Consider the following 16033-nt stretch of genomic DNA (forward strand, 5'->3'; position numbering starts at 1 on the left):
GCTCTCTGTATCCCAATAGCACCTGCCTCTCCTTCTACTCACTTGCTTTTTCTATCAGATGATTTACTTGCAAAAACCAAAATCTCAAAAGATGCCTGGATTATTTTAGAGGTGTCTTAGACACCCAAGAATACAGGTAATAACTGGAACCCAGCGTCTATTGGACTGAATATGAATGCTCCTCTAACAGCGAAGAGAGAGTTCTCCGTAGCTCAAAATACAGAGGCTTGTACCATTTTATTGGTGTGGTAGAAAATAAAGAGTGGATAGACTGATCTGATATATTCACTTGCCAGTGACTACGTGACTGATTTCTAAACTCTAATCTCCTGTCATTTTAGTCCTACATGGCCACAAAATTGTGGAAGTTGCAAAATTGTCATTGGCTACGTGATCAAGTTTTCCAGAATCCCAAATATTTTATGGTGTTGTCTCTTTGAATCATACATAATATTATTTATTCTCTGGACCTGTTTGATGTTTAACCAATCAGTAAGGAAAAAAGGTCTTTAGCTCTTGCACCTTTTATCTGAATTAGCCTTCAAAATAATCAGTAAACACCGGTCTCAGATGGAGATTTAGAAAGTGAAAACAGAGAATAGAAAAGGATATAGCTTTGGGGAAAGATTTATTTTTTAAGTTATATTGGACATTTAGTGGTCCTACCTGATATTTTTCTGGTATCAGCCACAGGAATATGTATCAGCATGATAATTAGTACTAGAATAATAAGCAAAAGAATCTGAGTAAGCACCTGAAGACTATTTGAGACTCACAGAAGGATGGAGATAGAAGAAACAATGTGAGCAGCAAAAGAAAAAAGAGAGCTTTGAGTTTTGAAAAGAAGCTGAAGCAAAATTAGAGATAAATAAAACAAGCAAAGGTATAAACAAGATGGAGATTCCATAGGATGTTGAATGCAATTAACACATTGTGACAAGAAAAGTGACAGATACAGCATTTTCAGGTATGTATCAGCATTTTGTTTAGACTGGGAAACTAGACACAGTAATACCTTAAGGAAAAGAACTCATATTCACTTTTCAGCTAAAAAAAACCTTGTTGGCTTAGGGCCTTCTGCAAGGCAGAGGGGATTAGCTCATTGGCTGGTTGGTTTTACACAGAATAAATGCACGTGATTTTCAGTTGTCTTTAACAAGTCTCTGGTCCCTCGATGGGACTGTTCTCTTGATGAATGCTGAGAGGTTATCGCATCTCCTAAACTTGCATTTGCCCTTCATTGCACAGAATGGCTATTTTGCAGCCGAGGAGAGGAGAGGAGAGGAGAGGAGAGGAGAGGAGAGGAGACTATTTCAGTTGGAAGGGACCTACAGTGATCACCCAGTCCAACTGCCTGACCAATTCAGGGCTGACCAAAAGTTAAATCATGTCATTAAGGGCATTGTCCAAATGCCTCTTAAGCACTGACAGGCTCGGGGCATCGGCCACCCCTCTAGGAAGCCTGTCCCAGTGTTTCACCACCCTCTCAGTAAAGAAATGCTTCCTACTGTCCAGTCTAAACCTCCCCTGGCACAGCTTTGAACCATTCCCATGTGTCCTGTCACTGGATCCCAGGGAGAAGAGATCAGCACCTCCTTCTCCACTTCCCCTCCTCAGGAAGCTGTAGAGGGCCATGAGGTCGCCCCTCAGCCTCCTTCTCTCCAAAGGAGACAAGCCCAAAGTCCTCAGCCGCTCCTCACAGGACATGCCTTCCCGCCCTGTCACCAGCTTTGTTGCCCTCCTCTGGACACATTCAAGGACCTTCACATCCCTCTCAAATGGTGGGCCCCAGAACTGCACACTACTCAAGGTGAGGCTGTACCAAGCTGAATACAGCAGGACAATCACCTCTTTTGCCCAGCTGGTGATGCGTGTTTGACACACCCCAGGGTGCGGTTTGCCCTCTGGGCTGCCAGGGCACGCTGCTGACTCACACTGAGCCTGCTGCCGGCCAGCACCCCCAGATCCCTTTCTGCAGGGCAGCTCTCCAGCCACTCCTCTCCCAATCAATACTTGTGCCCAGCGTTACTCTGTCCTAGGTGCAGAATCTGGCATTTGGACTTGTTAAATTTCATCCCATTAATCATTGCCCAATGCTCCAATCTATCCAGATCCCTCTGCAAGGCCTCTTGTCCCTCAAGAGAGTTGACAGCACCTCCCAGTTTGGTGTTGTCAGCAAACTTGCTAATGCTGCATTCAACTCCAGCATCCAGATCGCTGATAAATATATTGAACAGCCCTGGCCTTAGAATTGAGCCCTGAGGAACACCGCTGGTGACCGGTCACCAGCCAGATGTAGCTCCATTCACTACCACTCTTTGACCCCTGCCCTTCCGCCAGTTCTTCACCCAGCACACTGTGAACCTGCTCATCCCACAGTTGGACCACTTGTCCAAAAGGATGCTGTGAGGAATGGTGTCAAAAGCATTACTAAAATCCAGAAAAACTACTTCCTCTGCCTTCCCTCATCCACTGGGCAGGTGACCTTATCATAAAAGGATATCAAATTAGTTAAACAGAACTTTCCCTTATGAAGCCATGCGCTCACGCTCCAGGTAATTTAATCTGTCAGTCCTCAAATTGTGGTGAAAAATGCCATCTAAAACCTCACTACTGGAGTTAGCAGAAGGTTTATTTCTTTGCTTTTTCGGTCTACAATCTAGAAATCATACTCGCTTGTAACCCTCCTCAAACCTAGCACCAGCAGAGGAATGGGACTATGGTTTTTTCTGCCATTCCTGTGCACGGGAGGAGACCACCAGGGCAGACTGGCAGAGCAGTACTGCCTTAAACTGCTGCAGCAGAAGCAACCAAAGCTCATCTGCCGAAGGCCTTATTTACCTGAGCAGTGCTGCTGTAATTACCCACTGCTGCCTGCCTTGTGAGGCAGGGCTCGCTTTGAATACCTCAGGTAGTCATGACAGAGCAGTTAAATCACAGGCTGGAGGAAGGGAATCCACAGTGCTTTAGGCATACTCGCCTGTAATTGCAAAGACTCATTACTACGCATTCAGTGCAGGAATCTGGACGCACAGAAAGAACTACAGAACGAGTTCCCTTCTGGCTACCCAAAATGAAGTGCGTTGCTAAGTCACACCATCCTCCAGCTGGTGATTATAGTCTTCCTCACTATTTCCTGCTATATTAGAGCAATCCAGCGAGGGGCCATGAGAGAAGACCTCTGGTTTATGCAGAATTCAGCGCTGTGCATAACCTAATGACATCCCTTTAAACTCCTTGTTATTGTTGGAGAGCATATTGGCTTTTTCTAAGAGCAGCTGCTGCCCTCCTAGAGGGTGGGACAATGCTCAAGACAACTCCAGTAGAGTCACAGGAAATAGGACTTTGGAGATCATCCAGCCTATGCTCCTGATCATCTAAGCCCTTCCAGAGAGCTGCTTGCCTAAACTCTGCCTCGTTGCCTTTCAGTTCTGCAACATGTCACACTCCAGCAGGGGATCCTACTGTGAGTATTTGCATGGATTGAATAGAGACTTAGATAGAGGTTTTGCTGGACTATCTTGTTTGGTTAAAGCTGAAGTTGCAACGTAAGATCTGGAACACGCAACGCAGAAAGGGGACTGTGCCTATTGCAGGTGAGAATCCCACGTGAAAAGCCTCGTTTTATATGGTTTAGAAGAAAAAAAAATGGCAACTTCTTGGAAAGACAATTATTAACTCATGGAGTTTTGGGGTTCTGTTTACTATCTTGCACAAATCCCGAGTTCTCAGAATTCGTCATATGAAGGGTATATATAAATAGCTTCCTAGGAGTTGAAAAAGAGCCTCTAGTTTACATGTAATGAGCAGACTGTAGTTTTGTTTTTAAAATAGCAGAGCTTATTGATTTATACCAATCTGAGTTCAAAAATTCTGCCTCCTCAGTTCAAGACTGTATTAGAACAAGCAGTTTTCTCAGTCCTCCTCTTAAAAATTGAAGGCATTCTAGATTTTAATTTTGTGGTTTTCCCCAAAAGGGGTTTTTGTAATGCAGTTTTTTCCTGTGGACAAAAATATTAGGAAAAGGAATTAGGAGAAAGTAAGCAACTGCCTTGGTTTTATCAAAATACGCCTGCTCTACTGGGTGGAACTAACTCAACTAACTGAGGAAGAAAGATGGAAATATTGGCAATTGAGATGAAAACTACTGTTTTGCTGAAAATAATTTGCCCCCAATTTTTTTTTAACAATTAAAAAGATGTAATCACTCTCCACAGAAACTTCTAGTCTGATGAACATGCCACATCTTTTCAAGTGAAAATATACGTAATGTATATTTTCTAGAACCTGAAGAACCAGTTAGAACTTCAGACCATATCCTATTTATCCGTAGTTTAATGTAGAAAAAACCCCTAATTCTTCAGTCTCTGCTGCCATCCCGTGGCCATGTGCCATCCCTCATTAATACTAAAACACACCTATCCTGTTAACTTGTTGCCCTGTATTTCCACTGCTTTTCCAGATCCATTAGCCATAACACAATCCAATTTCTTCCTCAATTTTCAGAAATGTCATGAATAATTGGCATTGATTTTTTTTCCTAGTTTCTGCAGATTAAAATATTTTTTAATGCCAGATAGTGAGCAAGCTGTCATGCAATACAGCAAATTGCTTTGGTGGGTTTGGTTTTTAATGTGCTACTGGCATCCTCTGTGAAACTGTTAATTAGAACACAGATATTAACCCACAGTGTCCATGCCGCTGTTTCTCTCCCTAAGAAGTTCTATCTGCTACCTCTTTTCTAGGAAGGAAAAACAGCTGCGCAGAGAACAGATTACAAATACATCACTTCTTCATTTTCCTGCTGTGAAACAAAACTAATCCTATGGAGATCTGCTAAAAAGAAGGATTTTTTTTTCCTATATCTGGCTAAAAACTTCAACATGTTGAAAAAAGTAGGTTTGGATAAAGAAGATTCTCTTTCCTAGCAGGAGCATCCTGGAATCTTCTTGCTTGGTTAAGGTTTTAAGTTTTACTAAGCTGAACTATTTTTAGTGGAGAGAAAACAACATACCTGTGAAGTTAAGCTTGAAATTTTAAATATTCAAAGATAAAATAAAATAAGTAAAAATAGTGTAGCAATCTAGGGCATACACACTATAATACCATGTACTTGGGTTTGCACATCTATACAAATTCTCCTACTTCAGCATACCTCAGAGGATTAAAAAATGTATACTTACCTGATATTTCCAAACGTTTAGCCACCTATTGTTGTTTTATTCATAGATGATTTTTACATTAGATGATGCGTTGGGAGGGATTAATTTCTTTCTGATACTAAATTTCCTGATTGTAAAGACAGTACTTACTTAAAATTCTAAGATGTATTCAGAACCAGCTAGGTCATATTTTTAGACTGATAGGAAAATAAACTGTCTCTATGGGTCATCAAGATATTTTAAGAATGTTCCTAATTTAGGTGCATGATAATTTTTGTTGTGATCAATGGGACCAATCGTGTGCTTACAGTCAAGTACAGGTCTTGTCTTACAAAGGCACTCAACATGCACTAAATAATGCCTGAAAGATGACCTAAGCACTGAATAATATCTATGTTTAATTTTAATAACCTGCTAAAATAGTAACAAACATTGAGTAACTCAAACAGAATATAAACATTGTATGTTTTGTCATAAGAAAATAGACCCAGTCACAACATTATGTAATCCTAAATTCTAAGAAGTAAGATTTCCAGTACACTCTGATAGACTTGTTGAAATCTGTATTTATTAAAAACACAGCTAGAAATTTTCAAAAAAACAACAAAAAATCTGTTGCTAAACAAGGCTATATGCTTTGCATAAAGTAGACATTTTTAATATATATCTCATTTAAGATTATGTCTAATGCTTATAAATATTTTTAACTATTAACATGCTAAAGAAAATCTAAGAAGCTGCCTAATGGAAGAAGATTCATTGGACATATTTCTGACTCCCTGGAATTCAGCTGGAGCCATACTGTTGATGTAGGTAGAACAAGAGTTTACCAAATTTATATGGACGTTGTTGGGTGTTTTTTTACATTATTATAAAGTATTCTAAAATGCTTTGGGTTTGTGTTTGAAATACAAGATGCAAATTCTTAACCGTTTTGAAGTTCTTATAAAGGAGTGAAAATAAGTAAATAAAAATGCAAATGTTTCACTTCAAGCAACAATTAAGATTCCATGGAGCCAGGAGGAAATTTAACTCAGATTCAACATCCAGTTCTATTGTACTCTTCTGAAAATTCTCCAAGTTCTGTAGCAGCTTCTGATAACATTTTTAATGAAAAAAAAATTTTAAGAGAAATGTCCTCAATATATTTGCTTGCTTTCAGGTTATTTTATACTGTACTGTCTCATGTTCTCAGTTGTCAGCATGCCGTGGATTGTCATCTTTGGTTTCTGAACAAAATGATCAATTTTAAGTTAATTCACATTTCTGAGAATTATACTCAGCTATATATCACAGAATTTTAACCTTTATTTTAACTCTTCTGCGAACATTTTAAATGACACAAACCAAAGTTTCATCACCATCATTTAACATGATGATGAGTCAAATCGCTCTGGTCCTCTGCTAACCACGAACCTGTATTTAGCAGTTTGCCAGCTGTATTCAAACGCAGGGAACTGGTTTCATGTAGACTAGATCCTGCAGGAGTCATTCCAAGGGGGACAAACATTGGGCAGTCTTCACGTTACAGCAGCTGTTGAAGGTCTCTTCACCCACCTAAACAGAGAGTGAAACAATACTAAATTAGGCATTTGTAATCAGGATACCCGCTACAGCTGCTGAACTGAAATACTCACATTTTAATTGAAGGAAATACAGTTAAAGAAAGTTACATCAAATGATACAAAACATTCCTTTTGAATCCTATGTTCCTTCCAACTTTACCACTGGAAAGGGCTGAGAAATACTTCATGAGGGAGTGAAGAGAAGCAGCATGGAAGAAAAGGAGACAGATGCATGGGAACATGGAGGTAACAGTAAGAGCAACAAAGCTCAAAAAGGGGACAAACAGAAGCAGCTATTCCTAATGCCACAATCATTGATTTTTTTTCACGAGTACCAAGAGTACAAACATAAACACATCCTGGCTTTTTCCTCTGAAATTTGAAGAGGCTCCAACACAGAACATTTACGTTGACTTCATTCACACTTTAAGGGAAGAAAAATCTATAATATGCATGAGGAAGGCTTGAGAAATGCTGACTTGAATTTTTCAAATGCACTTTTTTCCTCCCATTCCCCTGCTGATGATAAATACCAGGAACAATGAGTGCCCTCTTCCCTGCATTGATGGAAAAGTTTTCAGATGTTTTACACGTGAACTTGGAGCTTTTTAAGTATTCCCAAGACAGGTCAGGCTGACGCAAAGGTATTTTTCCCATTTTGTTCGATGAATGCTAAAGTTAAAACAACTGTTAAAAGAATATAACCAAACAGAACCTCAAATTTAAAACTCGGGGGTTAAAAGTCACACCTCAGAGGTGCTGCACTGCCTATTGAAATCAGTTCCAAGAGTGGGGCTACAGAGAACCGCGCTGGGACCAGCTTGCAATTGTCCACCGGAACGTCAGTAAGAACGTAATAACTCCCCCCCAAGCCCCCAGTGATCACGGAACCACCTCCCCTCACAAAAAATAAAACAAGGACAACATAGCGCTAGTGTAGCCTCCTAATTAAAAGTGTAAACCAAGCTGTGACTAACCAATTGCTTCTGTGAATTATTATCTATTGCTTAAGCAAAATAAATCGGGGGACAATACGGAAGAACAATGCTTGTGCCCTTTCCTTTCTGCCTAATCTATAATCCATTAGAGCTGGGTTAATGCAATCATTTTATAAAGCACTTAGAGAGCAGAGAGCATAGTGCAAATAGCAAGTCTCTCTGGGAATGTAGCACTGTCTTCCTCTGAAAAAGATGCGGTAAGAGTTCGGAACACCATAGCGACCACCTTCTTTTCTTCCCACACACACAATTTGCAATCACTAAATCGCTCGGAAGCAGTTGTAATATGAGCAGAATACAGCCTTTTCTTTTTCAGCTCTGCAAAATGTGTTGTAGGCCAAAGGATAATCTTTTAAAGATTTAAAAAGAATACACTGAAACTGGGGAGGATCTGATGGGGATTGCTTAAAACAGAAGGTTATTAACATTATTGCTATTGACAGTGTAGCAACGTGGTCACACAGTAACAAAAAACCCTCGGCACTTCTCAGTACAGGTAATTTGTTTCGGTTTGCCTACGCATGTCATCAGTGCCTGACGTCATGTTTAATTAACACAGGGTAGTGGTCAAAGACCAGATAAACCGCATCAACCTTTGCACCTGGATCTTGTCTTGCGCATTCAGTCTCTCTAGGCTGTTGATCAAGTCATTAAACTGCCGGTTTTGCATGCCTCAGAAGGGTTTCTCTAACCATCAACAGCCACGCCTGCCGCTTTTCCGTCAAATGTGCGTATATGCGTTCATAAGCCTTCTAGTCCCAGGGACACAGGCTGTGTCCTCTTCTTTCTCAGCCATTTGGGATTTGTCTTTTCTTTAGTTTTTGGGTGGCTGGAGGATTCTTCAGCTTAACGGGGAGAGGACTTGAAAGCAGGAGAACGGTCTGCTGCAAGCGACACCCAGTTCCCTTCTTTGGAAGTAGCAGGTTCCCCTGCACCCTAAAGTCTAGTCAGTTCAGCCAAATTAGTGCCTCCGAGGATTCCTAAATTCACGTTGTTGGTGAAGCCTACGTGTTCTCAGAACTAAGCCGTCTCCTCCCACTGCTCACGCTGGAGTGTTCCTCCACGATAAATCCTTTTATCTGGGGTGTACAACACGCATCCCCAGCAAGTCAGGACCAAGACCGGGTATGGCTGTTCTCCGTAAGCAGAAGCAGAGGGAGCACGGTGTTGATGACAACAGGCTTTCCATCCATTCAGTTTCCTTTTTCTCTAACAGCTGCAGGGAAAAGAAACAAACCCCAGATCCTTCCTAGCCTCTGCCTACCAATTCCCATACTCTTTTCCACGGCTGCAGTAGCTCTGCCCCCATGTCTCTGGAAACTTCGGACAGCTGACTGGATAGGAAGAATAGGTATTTTTAAATTTCTTTAGAACATTGCAATACACTCTTATTAGTTTACCTTTCTTAATATAATATCAATTAATTACTTTGCATACTTTCATCATTCTGATTCTTCAATGAAAAATTCTTAACATTGTACAAACGGCTTTTACTTGAGAAGAAAAAGAGGGTGAGAGGTAGAAGATTTCTGCTTCCCAGACTGCATGGTGAAACATGCTTGATGTTTCCAAATCCCACATCCAAATGAGCAATGCAATCAGAAACAACCATTTGATTGCAAAGTCTTCAGACGTTACAATGGGTTTTCATGATAGTTGTCAAAGCAGGACTGGAATCCACTGTTGCTGCACCAAAGCAGAGTGTTCGATCACACAGTATGAACATGGTAGCACTTTTCTCTACAGTATGGAAAACTAAAGTCCCTTTCAGGATTTCTCTAAGTTAAGCTGTGGCCCGATATCCAAGATCTTGCCCCCACTATTTCACAGTAAACAAGAAAAAGTTGGGCCCAGATGCTCTATGCCAGAGCAGAATCTCTCTGGTAAGGTCTGCCTGAGTAAGGAGAAGCAAATGAAATGGGCCACACCTCATTTTCTGCTCTTACATTCTTTTTTTTTTTTTTCTTTTGGTTATGGTACCCAATTCAAGTAGATTTTTAAATTTGGATATAGAAAGAAAACATGGATAAGGTAAGAAGTGAAGAGCCTCACCGAGCAAAGTCTGTCTTCTCTCAACACTTCATGGAGCTGAGGCATAAAATAAGGAGCAGGAAAGTACTTCTGTGTCCTGTGGCGCACGCACGCATCTCAAACAGCGGATGCTCAGCTCCAGGATCCTTGTGTTTTCAGCTGCGCTCCTAGGACTCGGCCAAGGAAAAGACGCAGATACTGTGCGTCTTTTTCTGAAGCTGAAGGGGGATGCATCCGAGTTAGCGAACACGTGAGGGCCTGCATGCAACAATCCACAGAGCTGGAAAGGGAGCGGGCAGAATTTCTCTTGGGAGGCAGAGAATACACCTGCTCCTCTCCGATCCTCACTAACGCCTTGTAACAGCAGTGGGAAGCGGAAAAGCACTCGCACGCTTCAGTCTCACTTAAAATATTTAGATAGATGTTTAGGCAGATATCGATGCATCAACCAATGCTCCATCTGGAAGCACCGGCGTCCCCTCGTCCTCCTGTACGGTACGGGACTTGTGCCCTGCACAAATAATAGCGTGTGGGAAGGGGACACGCTGCCCGGCCGGGAGCGGCTGGAGTTTCCACGCCCGCATCAGCTGCTCCCCACGGTTTCGGAGGGGCGCCGTTCCCGCCTGACCCCACACGCCCTGCCTGAGGATAAACCGCAGGGGTAAGGTGACACCGACGGCGCCCCGGGAAGGCACCTGCCGTGCGGCGGGCGATGCCGGGGCCGTGCCGCCGAGGAGGCGGCGCTGCCCCGCGCCGCCCGCGCTGCCCCGCGCCGCCCGCGGCCGCGCTCCGCCGCTCCGCTCAGGATTTCCTCCCCGCTTCCGGGAGGAGGCCGGCCCGCCCGCCCGCCGCCCGCCTCTCCGCGCCGAGCCTGGCCCTGGCCCCGGCCCCTCCGAGCCGGCCACGGCCCGGGGCCCCCGCCCGCGCCCCGCAGCCCCCGGCGGCCGGGGCGGGGCGGGGCGGGGATATCGCCGGCGGCGCTGTAGCGCGGAGCGGTCGGCGGGCAGCGGCAGCGGGAGGCGGGCGGCAGCTCCTCCTTCTCCTCCTCCTTCCGCGCCGGGGTGGGCTTGGCCGCGGCAGCCGGGTGCGCTGCGCTGCGCTGCCGAGCGGAGCCGAGCCGCCTGTGCCATGGACTGGCAGGTGCTGACCAGGGAGCTCTCCCTCTACCTGGAGAGCCAGGTCCGCGTAGGGCTCTTCGGCTCCGGCGTGGGCTTGTCCCTGGTGCTGGGCTTCGGCGTCGCCTACGCCTGCTACTACCTCAGCAGCATCGCCAAGGTGAGCGGGAGGGCGGCGGGGCGGGCGGGCTCCGCAGGTGTCCCGCCGAGGGGGGACCGTCCCGGGAAGGTCACCCCGACCCGCCCGTCTTAGGGGAGGCAGCCGGCGCCCTTCTGGCGGGGGGAGCGGCGGCACCTGAAATGGCTGCGCCCGCCTCATCCCCGCACCCCGCGTCCTTCCTCCGGAGGTGCCGCTCCGGGGTCCCGGCTGGCCGAAGCCCCGCTCGCTCCCCGCACAGGCCCGTCTCCCCCGCCGGGCCGGGCCCCGCCGCCCGCCGGCTCTGTTGGGCCCCCGGTGAAGCGCTGAGGCCTCTCCTCCGCTGGGGCCCGCCGGTCCCCCCGCTGCCCGGGGCCGGCCGCCCTGAGGGAGCGCCCGCCTGGTCCTGCCCGGCCCGGGAGGGGAAGGGGCTCTGGCCTCGGGCGCCCCCGAGATGCAGCTGTACCGGGGGAGAGCTTGGCCGGGGGCGACGGCCTGGCAAGGGAGGTCAGGAGCCCTCCCTCCACATCGAAAGCCCGACCTCTTTGGTTCACTAACGGTGATAAAGTAGTTTGCTGTCCTTGTGGCTGCCTTCGGTACCATCGTAAATACCTTCGGAGCCGCCGTCGCGGTGGTCTGGGGGCTGGGACACTCGTGTACATCTTCTCGTCAGTAGTGGTTTCACAAATTAGGCATTCGCAAATTACTTGGATACAGTGAGCCTGATCTGATCTAAAGGGGCCCCGTGGCAAGAGCGCCTCGTTGAATGCTTAATCAACTGAAAACAGGCATATCAAAAGATTTATGACTGTTGAAGACATGTGTGTTGCCCCAGCCCTTCAGACAGCCACGGAGAACATAGCCTTCCTCTTCATCGAGAAGAGGGTCCTTGGTTTTGGTCGGAGGAGAAACATGAAGGGAGGATACGTCGCTACCGCTGTGTACGTGTAATGGTTTTTCTTCAAAGCATCTCTTATTGTCCCACTAATGCTTGTGTGTTGGAGAGCCAGTGTTAAAAGAGAAGTTTAAGAAATGTGGTTGCTTTAAAAACGAGATGTTTGGTATGCAGGGATTTCCACGTTAACTGGCATACAAACAGAAGCTGTAAAAAAAATCTCTGTGTGCAGAGCGTTATTAGAGATGAGTAACCAATGCACTTGTGTACTGTAGTATGAGGAGCGTCCTACCAGGTTAAAATAGATACTGCAGGTATACAGTCAAAGTACACAGATTGAGTCATTTCTGTGCAGTGCAAAAAAATTGATTCAGTAAAATCTTGCTCACCTACTGTGAGACAGTGTGGTTTTGATTTGTCAGTGAAAGACACAATGCTGGGAAAAGTAGAGCTAGAATAGCATGTTATTAGAAATAGGTAAGGAGTCCATTATGTTTAGCGGGTTTCACTTTTCAGTTGGGCATTTTGGCATTTTGTTTGGTTTTTGTTTACTTCTCTCTTTACCATGAAAGGAAAAAGCATTGCAAATAATTATAGGAAAGAAATCAGTTTACTGGGAGAGGATTGAAGCAACCTTTCATTTCTTTCTTTCTTTGTTTGTTAGTTTGTTTTATACGTATACCCATGCCTGACTGTAGTCTCTCTTCCTAGAAACCTCAGCTGGTGGCCAGCAACAACCGTTTCTGCCGCTTTCTCGAGGAATATTGCCCTGTTGTGACAGAAACTTACTATCCCACGATTTGGTGCTGGGAAGGTCGGGTTCAGACACTCCTGCGTCCCTTTATCACCTCTAGACCCCAAGTACAGTACAGGAAGTAAGTGCCTTTCTTCTGGAAAGTGATTGATTTCGTAGCCAGCGGTTACCTTGCCCTGACCGTGTCACAGCTACCGTTGTTGCTCAGCTTGTGCCTGTTTTTTTTGCTTTATGCCTGATTTTATAACTCCATCATAGACTTGGAACCATCTCTATCCTGGATTCAATATACAGTAGGTTTGAAAGGTCAAGGTTCCCAAATGGCCCTGGTTTGGCTCGGAGAGTTTTGGAGCATTGAAATATTGGTGACAATATAAGAACTGATGTGGTTCTATGTTCACAGGATCACACAATGGTTGAGGTTGGAAAGGACCTCTGGAGGTCACCTTGTCCAACCCCCTCTGCCCAGGCAGGGCCACCCCTAGAGCCAAGTTAACCCAGACCGTGTCCAGATGGCTTTTGAATATCCCTAAGGATGGTGACTCCACAGCCTCCCTGGGCAACCTGTGCCAGTGCTCAGTCACCCTCACAGTCAAAAAGTGTTTCCTGATGTTCAGAGGGAACCTCCTGCGTTTCAGGTTGTGCGCACTGCCTCTGGTCCTGTCACTGGGCACCGCTGACCAGAGCCTGCCTCTGTCCTCTTTGCACCCTCCCTTCGGGTATTTAAATGCATTGATAAGATCCCCTTGAGCCTTTTCTTCTCCAATCTGAGCAGTCCCAGCTCTCTCAGCCTTTCCTCATAGGAGAGATGCTCCAGTCCCTTCATTATCTTTGTGGCCCTTTGCTGGACTCTCTCCAGTATGTCCATGTCTCCCTTGCACTGGGGAGCTCAGAACTGGACCCAGTACTCCAGGTGTGGCCTCGCCAGTGCTGAATAGAGGGGAAGGATCACCTCCCTCGACCTGCTAGCAACACTCCTCCTAATGCAGCCAGGAGGCTGTTGGCCATCTTTCCTGTGGGGGTGCCTTGCTGGCTCATGTTCAACGTAGTGTCCACCAAGACTCCCAGGTCCTTTTCTGCCAAGCTGCTTTCCAGACGGTCAGCCCACAGCCTGTACTGGTGCATGGGGGGTTGTTCCTTCCTAGGTGAGGGACTTTGCACTTTCCCTTGTGGAACTTCATTAAGTTCCTGTCAACCCATCTCTCCAGCCTGTTGAGGTCCCTCTGGATGGCAGCACAGTCACCTGGGGTATCAAGTATTCTGGTGTTTGAATGCCATCAGTTTGCAAAGGTCATGCAATCACTGTATCTGTCCATTGAACAAACGTGTTCTGCCTTAACCACAGCATGGCCACATTCAGCCTTGTTTTGAATACATAAAACTTCTGGGATTTTCAGAGTAACTTTTACCTGTGGGGTTTATGTTGTGTTCTTTGATGCCTAAATTCTAAGAGGGAAAAGGCTTATATTTATTGTTTGTCCTCAGCTGATCTCTCTCACACAGAAATGAGACTTACTCTGGCAAATGAGGCATTTGGCACAAGACCTAAGGAGAAGTACTTTTATGCGCCGGAACCTGGATGCAGCACAAGTTGTTTCAGCTCTGTTTGCATGGTAGAATAGATTTAGCATTTAGCAGCTTCCCTCAGTTTTAGTAACTAGGAAACATTTCAGTGGTATGGCCATGTCCACTTTTTCTAGCCCTTCTTGTATACTCTCTATTTCAAGGTTTGTGAGGGAAGAAACATAGTTCCATGGGGCAATGCTTATTTTGCACCATTTGAGATTGTGTTGGCAGTACACACCAGTATTGCATCTACTTCCCAAAAAAGGGCAAAGCTGAGCTAATGAGTCCAACAAGGCTGATGAGCTTTAAAATCTCGAGTAAGTGCTATCAAGACTTTCAAATGAAAAATCAAATGCAAGGTACGCTTACATTTTGGTAGTTCCTACACCAACTCTCTACAATGTCTTCATTGCCGGGTAGAGGGAAGATGCTGTATGTTTCTAAAAAAAAAGAATGAAACCTTCTTGTCATTGTTTAATGCATGCCTAGCTTCTTGGGATATTATAATATTTGTTGCATTCTTAAGATATATGGTTTAAGAGTGCATTCTAGCAAAGTTTGTGGAGATGCAGGGTGAAAGATATAGTAGTGTGTGTCTGTGTTCCGTATGTTTAAAACATAGCAAAGTGCCATCCATTATACATGCTTCTGCTTTGGATACAGAGACAAAAGTGTGATAAATGTTTAACACGTTGCCCAGTGTGTTATCAAAAGATTCCCGGATGATCCAAAGGAAATCTGCAGTACACAAGCCTATATAAAATAGAAGGCAGTGCCAAAAATCGCATTAGTTACAAGCTTCCAGTACATCAGCTGCAATTCATGAAAGGCCAGCTCTTCATTTACTGTGAACGGGAATTGCTCCACAAATTGACTGTGCTAACTCATGTCAGCTGTAGGGATGGCTCTTTCTGAATGGTAAACATGCAAACATACCTAGTTAGGTGGCACTTTGAGTATTAAAACATAATTAAAAATGCAGAATTCATACCTGGTAATTTGTACACTGTAAGCACTCTTAATAGTATGTGTGTATTTTTCAATCTAATCAGTGTTGTCTTGAAATGTGCCTTTCAGTGAGCTCATTAAAACACCAGATGGAGGACAGATTTCGTTGGATTGGTTTGATAATAATGACAGTTTATATTATCCGGATGCCAGCACAAGACCCACTGTTCTGTTATTGCCTGGCCTGACAGGAACGAGCAAGGAATCCTACATTCTTCATATGGTCCATCAAAGCGAAACGCTGGGATACAGGTGCTGTTGTATTTCATTGCTAGTATTTTGCTTCTTCTAATAAGATCCAATATAAGTATGTATAAGATGCCTTCCTAAGGCAAATGAGATCTAAAGACATTAGTTTATGTAAGAAAGTATTATTAGTAATAGTAATAATAGTAGAATTATGTAACAGGCAGTACATTCGGAAGGGCTGTTTTAGTATCTATAGATATGCCCCAGAGATTGCAGTGAAAGCAAGCTAAGTCTGCATAGGCCTTTGCTGCTGCTTCTTAAATTATAATATCAGTATTTGTGTTACCTTTATACTTTCTAGAGAAGGGGTTTGTATTCAGCTCCAAAAAGACTCGTGTGGATGGGTTGCTGGCAGCAGGCCTCGGAGGAGGTCAGCTTCTGAATGCCAAAATTGCTTGATTCAGGAGCCTCAAATTCGTGAGTGCAGAAAGGAAAGCTAGCCTGCTCTTACTGGTGGTGGTTAAGGAAGAGGTTTGTCACCTCTTAATTGTCACTGCTTAATTTAGTTTTGTTATTAAGGCTCCTGGTCAGAGTTGGGTAAAATAAGTGGATTA

At 44.8% G+C, this 16033-nt stretch overlaps 1 protein-coding gene and 1 long non-coding RNA gene across 7 annotated transcripts in view; one reads left to right on the forward strand and one right to left on the reverse strand.

Annotated features, from left to right (window-relative positions):
• Nucleotides 1-5852: 5852 nt before the first annotated feature.
• LOC309588495 lies at nucleotides 5853-10487 on the reverse strand. The gene is made up of 3 exons (XR_014227791.1): nucleotides 9778-10487; nucleotides 6579-6719; nucleotides 5853-6391 (listed from the first exon to the last, which is right to left on the reverse strand). It is a non-coding gene; the product is annotated as an uncharacterized lncRNA (long non-coding RNA).
• A 233-nt stretch (nucleotides 10488-10720) lies between these two features.
• Nucleotides 10721-16033, forward strand: part of ABHD3 (abhydrolase domain containing 3, phospholipase) — a 33143-nt gene continuing 27830 nt past the window's right edge. For all 6 annotated transcript variants that reach the window (XM_082313997.1, XM_082313996.1, XM_082313998.1 and 3 more), the window contains exons 1-3: nucleotides 10721-11031; nucleotides 12614-12777; nucleotides 15300-15482. In XM_082313997.1, the coding sequence (XP_082170123.1) occupies nucleotides 10885-11031; nucleotides 12614-12777; nucleotides 15300-15482 (494 nt within the window). In that variant the 5' untranslated portion in view covers nucleotides 10721-10884. The remainder of the gene's footprint in view (nucleotides 11032-12613; nucleotides 12778-15299; nucleotides 15483-16033) is intronic.

Source organism: Platalea leucorodia (assembly GCF_965183815.1).
Source record: "Platalea leucorodia genome assembly, chromosome: 1".
NCBI classification, from domain to species: domain Eukaryota; kingdom Metazoa; phylum Chordata; class Aves; order Pelecaniformes; family Threskiornithidae; genus Platalea; species Platalea leucorodia.